Source organism: Rattus norvegicus, chromosome 2, assembly GCF_021556685.1.
Source record: "Rattus norvegicus strain SHRSP/BbbUtx chromosome 2, alternate assembly SHRSP_T2T, whole genome shotgun sequence".
NCBI classification, from domain to species: domain Eukaryota; kingdom Metazoa; phylum Chordata; class Mammalia; order Rodentia; family Muridae; genus Rattus; species Rattus norvegicus.
In genome coordinates this window covers 183,152,738-183,164,462 of record NC_141535.1, presented here as the reverse complement: position 1 = coordinate 183,164,462, position 11,725 = coordinate 183,152,738, and the positions used below count along the sequence as shown (strand labels likewise).

At 39.7% G+C, this 11,725-nt stretch overlaps 1 protein-coding gene across 1 annotated transcript; it reads left to right on the top strand.

Moving 5' to 3' along the window:
- Positions 1-8,798: 8,798 nt before the first annotated feature.
- On the top strand, positions 8,799-9,893 carry LOC134485751 (TD and POZ domain-containing protein 2-like). Its single transcript, XM_087643905.1, has one exon. It carries the CDS (start codon positions 8,799-8,801, stop codon positions 9,891-9,893), a length of 1,095 nt encoding a protein of 364 aa, XP_087500031.1.
- Positions 9,894-11,725: the final 1,832 nt, after the last annotated feature.

The following is an 11,725-nucleotide window of genomic DNA, read 5'->3' as shown; positions in this document are numbered from 1 at the left end:
GTTAGCTCACTCAGGATGATATTTTCCAGTTCCAACCATTTGCCTACGAATTTCATAAAGTCATTGTTTTTGATAGCTGAGTAATATTCCATTGTGTAGATGTACCACATTTTCTGTATCCATTCCTCTGTTGAAGGGCATCTGGGTTCTTTCCAGCTCCTGGCTATTATAAATAAGGCTGCGATGAACATAGTGGAGTACGTGTCTTTTTTATATGTTGGGGCATCTTTTGGGTATATGACCAAGAGAGGTATAGCTGGATCCGGAGTTGAGGATTTACTGATATAAATCTGGCTGATAAATTACAAGACTCTGTACATTTGATTCTATGGGGCTATGAGGACTTATTCCAGCAGGATCCCTCTTTCTCCAGGCTGGCCTGGGAAGATCTGGGCATTTCCTAACCCTGCTATCCATGGGAACCAAGGGGGAAGAAAAGATCACTGTTGTTGGCAGCAGGATATAGCATGGACCGTTTTTTATAATCACCAGGTATGTGTCTCTCACTGTTTTGCCTGCTTTTGGGACCTCTTTCATCCTACTGGTTTGCAGTGTCCCACCTCAGTATGATGGCATGTGCCAGGCTTAATGTAACCTGTCCTGTTTGGTTGACATCCTTGGGAGGCCTGCTCTCTTTTGGAAGGAACCAAAGGAGTTGATATGAAAGAGGGAATATTGGGGTTGGGGTGGTATATGGAGGAAATGAGGGAGGAGAAACTCTTGCTAAGGTGTAATATATAAGAGAAAAAAATCAATAAATATAAAAATACCACAAAAAATGAATTCATGTACAAGACTTGATTTGTGGAGGCTCCACAGTAATTCTAGAAACCTCACTTTGTGATGCTAGGGTCTAACCCCTTCAGAGCAAGGAAGAGAGGGCAGTGATCAAGGGATTCCAGAGTGTGCTCAACCTGAGTTCCAGATTGGGAAGATTTTGTTTGATCCACTTTTTCCTAAAACACTTACAAGGAGCCTGACACCTCTACCACAAAAAAGGAAACTGTTACAGCATACTTGATCATAATTGTCTTACTTCCTGAAAAAAAAAACAACAAGCAAACAAACAAACAAAAGCTTTGACTAGCCACCAGAAAGCCGGTTGCCAGTCTGTACAAGTACCTGTGACCCCATAAAATCAAATCTTCACCAGCTTGTAATTTATTAGCCAGATTTATAACAGTAAATCCTCAACCCCAAAATGCCTACACAAAGAACTCAAAACTCCATTGATATAAATAAAATTTTTAGTTGTGACGTGGCTCAGCTTTGGGAGACAACTTTCATCCCTCTGGTTGTAATACAGACAAACCCTTAGTATCCACCATTAGTTCCAAACACTGAAGGTAAAGTTAGTTTGTAGAAAGAAGCACCAGTGTGAATGGAAAGTGAAAAATCAGAGAGGTATTAGACAGAAAAGGATGTGCCCAACTTTGACAAGAAGATATAGGAAGGGAAGCTATTCAAGAAGTCAGTGGTATGAGTAAAGGATAGAGAGTCCAGTTTAATGGGACAATGGTACAGAGAGAGGTTGAAGAGAGTACAAGAGAGACACAGGTAAAGACAGAACAAATCAGATAGTGAGGTGGAGACAGAAGATTAGAACTGATTTCCAAAGTTAGTATGAGACCAAATGAGCAATTCACAGGAAGCTGAGAAAAGCCAAAATGAATCAGTTACAGTGGAGGGAAGCCAGAGATCAGAAATCACTAGAAAGTGGTGAGCTTATTCCACCATAAATATCAGAAGCTGAGAACATTCTAAGCCTAGTTTGATTGGACAGAGGCTAGAACCTTCCAGGACTAGTCCTATGTCAGCAGACCAAGGCAAAAAGCCTCAAAGATGACAATTAATATGTGTAAATAAAAGTGACTTTTACAGGAAAGTATTTGACTGCTGCCTGGACTGAAACCTCTACAGGTAAGTATGGTTAAAGCTTATTCATTTTAGATACCAGTTTCTAGAGACTGTGAAAGACATCACCAGATTCTCCTCTTTCTAGGAGTGTGGACTTGTGCCAGCCACAACTCGTTGTCTGTGTAGTGTCACTGTGTCTCTCTTTATCTCTCTGTGCATCTTTGTTTCTCTCTACCTCATTCTCTCTCTCTCTCTCTCTCTCTCTCTCTCTCTCTCTCTCTCCTTCTCTCTCTGTCTCTCTCTCCTCTTCTCTTCTCTCTGTCTCTGTCTCTGTCTCTGTCTCTCTCTCTCTCTCTCTCGCTCTCTCTCTCTCTCTCCTCCCTTTCTCCTGCTCTGTCCACCTCTCTCTTGAGCTTTCTATGTACATTTGTCTGTTTTCTAAATATCTCTCAATATTCTTATTTAGTTATTTATTTTTAAATTCCAGATTTTATTCCAGTCCTGATTCACCCTCCCATCCAGGGTTCCACATCCCATAACTCCCAGCCCTCCATTATTCCACACCCTCCAATCTCCACAAAGTTGTCCCCATCTCATCCACTCCACCAGAACTCTAACCTTCCTGGGGCCTCCAGTCTCTTGAAGGTTATGTTTGTTTTCTGTGAATGAACCCAGACGCAGGGGTCCCCTGCTGTACACGTGTTGGAGGCCTCATCTCAGCTAGTGTTTACTGCCTGGTTGTTGATCCAGTGTCTACTAGATCTCAGGGGTAGAAGCTAATTGAGTGTGCTGGTCCTCATACAATCAGTTTGGATTTTTATATTAACTAGTTGCATTCTTTGATATGAGGATAATTACTACCATTATCACCTGTCTTCCTACTGTGTGGTACAAATTCCTTTTGTTTCTGGCAGATCTCTAGTAAATCACTTCTCCCATTCACTGCCCTACAAATACTTTACCCCTATCTTACCCTGTGACAGAGATTTCATTATCAAAGCCCATGATTCATGCCCAGGGGGTCACACTTCCACCCTACAGGAGCCTACTCCTGAGAGCTAAGAAAGGAACAATTTAGAGCATCTTTCCTGCAAAGGGGAGGTTGCACAGTGATCATCTACCATCATCTCCAATATTAGATATCTATCTGGGTATCCTCTTATTGAGGCCCCCAAAACACCAGATACAGAGTTGCTGATGTTCATAGTTTTCAATAAGTCTAATGTAGGAATAAAAACTGAAAATCAATTGATTGATTTATCTAGTATTGAGAGATAAAGAAACTTGGATCAAGATATACAGGAGAGCGAGGAGCTGCAGAAGTGATTGAATCACTGAATATTTTTCTGTGTCTTCTCTGTCATGGATTCTTCCTAAGACATGACAAAGTAGATAGATGAGAGACTTAGATAGAATTTTACCTGTCACTTTACATAAATGCAAACATCACAAACTTCAATATTTGATATCTGTTCAATATGTGCTGCAGGCCTTGGCAAAAAGAATACTCTCTCCCTTCTTAGGACCAACAGAGCAAGCACTGCAGTCCAAGTCTGAAGAAGCCAGAACTCACCTGTAGAGGATGTAGACTATGAAGTACTAATGAGGTGAATCCTGATAGTTAAAGTGATTGAACTGAAAACCAATTAGGATATTCCTAAATGACACCCTTAAGTAAATCTTGGAAAGGAATTTTAAGTAGGAATTCTTCAGAGGGAATTACAACCCCCGCAAACAAATTTGGGGGAGTCACCACAAGGTCTGTGGGTCTTATTGGACTACATGATAGAAGAAAGCCACTATCAGAGGTTTGGGGCTCTGCTTTATGCCCACCATATAAGAGTTCTTCCACCTGCTCTCCATTTTGTGAACACTCAGACTTCTAACAAGTTCAGATCCTGTCTCTGATGATGTTTGTGGAAGGAATTATTGTAACACCAGCGCAAGTGTACATAGTAGCTCTGCAGAAAATTCCATTCATTTATGGAAGATTTACCACAGTTCCTGAAGTACACTGGTCATGGCTACTCATATTCCAATCTGGACTAACTCTGGAATTAATTCAAGTCAAAAACTAGTTTGCATACATAATGTTTAATTTTTTTCATAAGTTGAAATACATATAGCTGGTTCAAATAGAGACTCGCTAGAAAAACATGCCTTTAATCTGAAAGCTGAATCAGAAACTTACCCACCTTTAATCCAGATTTTGGGACTACAGGACTGGGTCACATCTTCTGCTGGAAGCCTATATAAGCACTTGGAAGAAGGAAGCCTTGTGTCTTTGCCTGAGTGCTTTCATCTTACTAGCAGCCCATTTCCTCACCAGCATTAGAGCCCACTTCTTCAGAATTCTATTATATATTGAAGAAGAAGACCTGATACTTCAAACCTTGTTGACTAGGTAAGTACTGGCTTTAGCCATTGTTGGGTAGCTGGACCTCACCCTTAAATTTTTCTCATATATCCAGTTTCGATTCATATAGACAAACTTATTCTGTACATCCTCTAGAGGCCTCTGACTAACATAACAAATTTGAAATCAGAATGTAGAACATTTTTGAAACCCATTGATAGGTCGGCATTACAACTGTTTTGTTTTATGGAAATAGAGCCAGGATAGATTTGTTAGAACTAGGTATTGTGTGGGTTGGAGGGTTGCACTTTCAGGCCCATCCTGAAGTATCCTTTCCCCCAGGGTTACCAGCCATTGTATAGAATATAGTTTATTATATGGTTTAGATGTCGTTTATTTTTAATATAGATAGTACAGATAGATGATAGATCAGTAGGTAGATGGATACACAAATACTTTTATATACATACATATGAGGAGACTGTGTGAGTCAGAGAGGGAAGAAGACAAAAAGAGAGACAAAAAGAAACAGAGTTTCCAGCCAGGAACACATGGAGAAAGAGGGGGAATGGGGAAAGGGGGAAAGAGATAGAGAAAGGGGTTAAAGAATCAGGGAGATTAGGAGTAGGAGAATGAGAGAGTAGGAAGGGGGCTAGCAGCCTTTTTATAGTGAGTCATGTGTATCTGTCTTTTGCCAGGTTATTGTTAGGTGGAGCCTAGGAGGAATGCTAAAATTCCATCATTATGAATTAATTTAAAATTAGAGGAATAATTTGATAGAGACAATGGTGGAACAGGAATAGGTTCATCATGATCTTTAACTATTTCTTGCTGACTTTGGGATGATATGTGTCTGGGAAACCAAAGAAAATGTGGATGTTGTTGATCCAGTCTTAGGAGAGTTGACTGTTTCCTTGCTATCAAGGGTCTGTGGAACCATCTATAGGTACTAGGAGCAGGTCCATTTGAAGAGTCTGTATCTGTGAAAGTAGATTGGAGCATGTAGCTTGCTCCTCTAGAACTGTCATGAATATTGATTATGAGTAAATTCTTGAACCTGACAAGATTTTGAAACATGATGTGTGGGAGGCTGGGGTGTGGAGATGGATTTAATAGTAATAGTAGTAGATTATATATAGTATAGTATAAAGTTAAGTGTATTTGGGAGAAAAGAATTTTTCTTAGCTGTACATTTGAAACCCTTAGTTCTTGTTGGTTTGGATGAGGAACATTCCAATCCCAGGGAACAGGAGAGGAATCTCACCCTCTGGAATAGGTTACAATGGGAATTAGGCTCTGATTGACAGGTTACTTATGCAGATGCAGTCTAATTGGTTTGTGGGATGTAGGTCTTATTGTGTTTCTTGGAGCTTATATGACTACAGAAGAGATAGATAGATTTGTTAACAGGGTGAGTAGTCTTTAAGTTGAATTTAGGGATGACAAAACCTTTCCAGGAACAGAAAGAAGCAAGAAGGGCTTTTACTTCTGTCTGGGAGACTGAATGTATATAAATTTAGTATAATGGGAAATATTTTTAGTTATGTATTGAAAAGAAAATTAAAGGACCTTGAATATTTGACAACATTTTGAAGATAATTGATCATATAGTTTAGCATGAGTATATCTGAATATGCGTATCCATTGTCCTGAAGCCTGTGACTCACGCAAGCCTTTCTGAAATCTGGTAGTCTTAACTAGTTAATGAATGACTACTGAGGTAATAAGGTGGTAGATTACCTTGGCTAAGGAAGTAGACTTATGTTTTCTAGTTGTAGTTAGCTTAGCTACACATGCAGTCAGAAAGTTGAAAAACATGAATTTTAATCTAGATGTCATTAATTAAAATGTCAGAGGTTGGTCAATAGTCTACTACCTAGACAGTTTTCCCAGGTCCCTGTGGTCTCCATCACAACTCTGCCAGATTTAGTGCGGTCATTAGGCCCAGAAGAGGATAAGATTTTTCCTGTGGAGTAGGAACTTTGGAAAAAATGACTCATGTTGTCCTAGGCAATATGAGACATTTAACTCTCTTGTATCCTCAGTTTGACAGCAGCGTAGACTGATATCTGGCAGCAGCAAGGCAACTGAGCACTGTTTCTCAGTGGTTCTCATACCACAATCTAGGCAGTCTTGTGAGGATGCCTATTTCTTCTCAGAGACCTTGGTGGGTGCGGGTGGGGCAGCTGTAACTGCTATGCATGGGCTTCTCTGTCCTAATAACTTTAAACATGTAAGGTTACATTTAGCAGATTACTGAAAAGATTGATAGTGAATATCTATTAAGCATATGAGTTATGCAATCATTAATGCTGTGATCTTCAAGTTTTTACTGCTGTAAATCTTTAAATTAATATTAAATAAAGATTTCCCAAATCAGGATAGAAATTAGAGATTCTAAGGCTGTTCTAATGTAAGGAAGCAGTGTTTAAGTAAGTGCCTATAGCAAATATGGTAGATGGCCATTGTCATTAACTAAGATGGCACTGAAGCTACAACCAGTCATATGATCTGCCTTAGCTAAGATGGTGCTGAAACAATAGCATAGGAAAACTTTACCTGCCCACAACAAAGATGGCAGTCACTCAGCAGACTGCCCTTAATGAAGATAGTGCTGAAGGAAAGTCACAGCTTTGTTATATCTTGAAATTGGCAGAAATGGCTGTGTATCAGCAAAAAAATAAATAGATAAATAAATAAATAAATAAATAAATAAATAAATAAATAAATGAAAAGAGAAAAACACAAAGAGATAAATTGGCATGTGTTCTTTGAGGGATAAGTGGTCTTTCCTTTCCCTGTGGTCATTCATCCTCTATTGCTGAATGCAGAGCAGACTGTTTGACCTGTTCTCAGAGCAGCTCAGCTGTCTCATCTGGTTTAGAGCTGCTAAAGACTTTCTAATGTTTTTATAGTAAAAATACCAATTATTATCTGTATTTATTGTCATCTCTGAGGCTTTCTCCCTCTACCTGTCAATTTGGCTTAGAGCTTGAAGCTTCTAGACTCTTATTCTATTCTAGGCCTAGAGAAAATTTAGCCTCTGAAACTTATAGGTGAATAAGTCACTCCTATTTAGTTTTTTCTGAGGTCTGGATGGGTAGTTTAAAACTCTTCTCCATTGTACCTGATTCAATCTGAATTATTTCAGTTTTTCCTGAGCTGCTCTTCTTTGCCTCATACTAACTTTCACCAACTGTTGTACTCTTCTGACTCCTTTCTTGTTCTCTGAATCATTCTGTCTTTCCCTGTGTCTCCATTTCTCTCTCTTCAACCTGTCTCTGAAAAACTCTCCTGGAAAAACTGCATCCCCTCTCACTTTTCTCTCTGTACTGGTTTCTTTTCCTTCATTATTTATTTAATTTTTTACATCCCAAATGTTACCCCATTCCAGTTTATCCTTGCAGAGTTCTTCACCACTCCCTTCCCCCAAATAAATAAATAGGAGCCTATCTGACAAAAATCATAGCAGGGTCTTTATTTTCTTTTCTAGCTCAGGCACCCCCACCCCTCTCACCACCCCAATGCACCACAGTCATGAAACATCATTTTGGTAGTGAAGGAGTACCAAATGTCTTCCTGTTTAGACTAACTGTGGACTTAAATAACCTATAAAGCTGGAGGGGATGACTTTTAACAGGTTTTGGCTTAAGTTGAAGTAGATAAATCCAGTTCATCTACAGACTCTTTTGGTAGAAAAACACACCTTTAATCTGAGTCTAGAAGATACACCATTAACTGGGCCCTACTTCTATTGCAGGCCCATAAAAGTACATAGAAGGAGGAAGCTGTGAGTCTGCCTGCTTGCTCTCATTTTACTAGCAAGCTCATTTCTTCACTGGCATCTGAACCTGCTTCTGCAGGATTCTTTTTAATTCTGAAGAGGACCTGAGACTTCAAACCTTGTGGAATAAGTAAGTATTGACATTAGCCAATTTTATATTAGTTTGACTTCTGCCTACAGATTTTTCTCATACAACCACTTTCTATTTATATAGAGAAATTTATCCCTTATGTTTAGTAGAGGACCCTGATTAGTACAACACAGTTGAAATGATAGTGTTTACACATTTCCAAACAGTTCCAAAGTTGGATACAATAGTCAAAACCAGTTAACATTGACCTAAGATTCAATAAACATACACAGAGATATTCAGAACCACAGTAGGTTTGGGTGGGGGTAGTGTAGACTGAGAGAGACAGGAACACAGAAAGGAAGAGACATACAGACACAAACAAACAAGGAGAGACAGAGAGAGAGGGTGGGGGAGGGAGAGGGTGAGGGAGAGGGAGAGAGAGAGAGAGAGAGAGAGAGAGAGAGAGAGAGAGAGAGAGAGATATTTAACAGTCATAGTGGTCTGTTTTATCTTTGGTAGAACAAATATGAAAACCTACAGAACCTACATAGAAATAGACATTTCCAAGTGTATAACAGGGGAAATTTAGCAGAAAATGAAAATAAAATCTAAATCTATCTATCTAAATCTGTCTAAATTATATCTATAATTGTATCTTACAGAGGAAAGAGTAAATTCTATTACTTTCTTTCAGATCAACTTTAACCTCCAAACTACCTCCAGAAGACATGTCAGGGGACCTGGAAGCCAAGATCTGTGGCTACACACATATCAGTGTTCAGAGATTCTGCTACAAGTGGACCATTAGCAACTTTTCATTTTGCATGGATGGAATTCGGGAAAATATTACAAGCCCAGTGTTCTCATTAGAGGGCAATGAAGAAGTACAATGGTTTTTGAGAATATTCCCAAATGGTGTTGATGAAGAAAGCAAAGATTACTTGTCTGTTTCCGTGGGTTTGTACAGTTGTCCAAAGAGCCCAGTTTTGGCAAAGGTGCAGTTCTGGATCATAAATGCCCAAGGAGAGAAACATCAAATCAAAGAGATCCCAAATATTTTAAGCTTTAGTCCAAAACAACAATGGGGATTGAGAAAGTTCATCCTTCGAGATTTCCTCCTCTCCCTTAGGCATTGGCTTCTCCCTGAAGACCAGCTCATCCTGTGTTGTAAGGTGTCCATAGTAGGACCCTCCTTTAGCACGCCTGGACATAACATGACACCTGCAAACAAGGATCCAAGGCAGAAGTTGGCTGATGACATAGGAGAGCTGTGGGAAAATTCCCTCTTCACAGACTGCAGCCTGGTGGTAGCTGGCCAGGAATTCAGGGCTCACAAGGCCATTCTAGCAGCTCGCTCTCCAGTTTTCAGAGCCATGTTTGAACATGAAATGCTGGAGAGCCTAAAAAACCGCGTTGAGATCCATGACATTCACCTGCAAGTCTTTAAGGAAATGATGGCCTTCATTTACACAGGGAAGGCACCACACCTCCACAGCCACTCAATGGCCACTGATTTGTTGGCAGCTGCTGACATGTATGACCTGCAGGACTTGAAGGTCATGTGTGAGGATTCCCTGTGCAGGAACCTCAGTGTGAAGAATGCTGTACCAACTCTGATCCTGGCTGACCTCCACAGCACAGAGCACCTGAAGACTAGGGTCATGGATTTCATTATACTTCATGCTTCTGAAGTCTCTAAGACCTTGGAGTGGAAGTCAATGGTGGAGTCACATCCCCACTTGGTGGAGGAAGCATTTCTCTCCCTGGCTTCTATACAGTGTTTTTCCTCGGAGCCTTCACTCAAACACCTAAAGATATTTTAGGAGCTTGACAGATATGACCGACACCTGGCTTCTAACAGCTACAACTAGTGTTTTTAACAATGACTTCTGTTTAGATTACAGTTTTGCTGGAACATTTACAGTGAATCTGGGGCAAGGTAGCATGATGGCTATGGATTTCATACAGCTGTAATATTTCAAAATGGTGTGTAGGGAAAGGGCAGCACTAGGGTCTTGGACATTCTACCTGACATCTATCCTGTTGATGTTGTCTTATTCTTGTCTGATGTCTTGGAACTGGCATTCAACTGGCCTGAAGCAGAGCCTAACTGACTTTCTTTGGAGAAACCTGTTTGCATTGGACTGAACAGAATAGCTGACCTAACATATGCATTAACTGACATGTAAAGTTTTCCACCTAATTCATGTGTATTATCTATCTGCAAATAAAAATTCTTTCGACTTTACTGTATTTGTCCTCTTAATTGCCAGTTGCCTTATTGTTCTAATTAAGACTTCAATTCTTGTATTGAGTCTACTTAAGAGAATGAGAAACCTTGACTTACCTTTGCTTTTGTATACTGTCTTTGAGTTTCTCCCCATTTAAGTTGATCTTGATACGGGATTCTTCTATATTACCATTATTATATTTAGCCATATAATCTCTGCGCCAATCTCTGGAGAAGTTTTATCATTAAGGGATCGCTTCTTAAAGTCCATGTCCTGATCCAGTTTAATGATCATGTTTTTTGCTTTTTCTTTGTTTTCTTTTTTTTTGCTTTTTTTCTTTCAGTTAGTTTATGTGGTCAATTGAATTTTATTGATTTTTGCATATTGAACCACCCTTACTCACCTTGAGACAAAGCCTACTTTGGTTTTGTTAATGATATTTTTTAATGTGTTCTTGTAATTATTTAATGATTATGTTTGCATGAGTCCATAAGTTAAATTGATTTGTGTTTTAGATATCAGTGTAACTGTAGTCTCTCATAAAATAAAGTGGGAAATATTCCTTCTCTTTTTATTTTGTGAAATGATTTGAGGAGTATACGCCATAACACCTCTTAGATTAACAGGTGAAAATTATGGTCCTGGGCATTTTTTGATGGGGAGATTTTAATGGCTGCTGCAATACTTTGATGCCTTTGATTTGGTGCACACATAGTGAGAATTGAAATGGCAGCTTAGGCATTTTTAATTTGATAAGTATTAGTGTCCTTAACTAATATGAGTTCAACACACATTCATGAGATACTGCCCAGGGAGATTGACTCTACTATGACCTTACTCCTCTAGTCTTCTGAACACCCAGATGTACAGGGGAGACAGTTTGTGTCCTATGTACCATTGACCAGTACTGACCTTTATAATTGTAAGTCATAGATCCCCTCCCTCCATTTTCCAAAAGACCCTCATATCCCCTAGGTCTTTTAGATTCAATCAGGTTGACTCATAAACCCACCTGGGATGAGTGTCAACAACAGTTCCAGGTTCTTTTTTTTTTTTTTTTTATTAACTTGAGTATTTCTTATATACATTTCAAGTGTTATTCCCTTTCCCGGTTTCCGGGCAAACATCCCCCTCCCCCCTCCCCTTCCTTATGGGTGTTCCCCTCCCAACCCTCCCCCCATTGCCGCCCTCCCCCCATAGTCTAGTTCACTGGGGGTTCAGACTTAGCAGGACCCAGGGCTTCCCCTTCCACTGGTGCTCTTACTAGGATATTCATTGCTACCTATGGGGTCAGAGTCCAGGGTCAGTCCATGTATAGTATTTAGGTAGTGGCTTAGTCCCTGGAAGCTCTGGTTGCTTGACATTGTTATACTTTTGGGGTCTCGAGCCCCTTCATGCTCTTCCAGTTCTTTCTCTGATTCCTT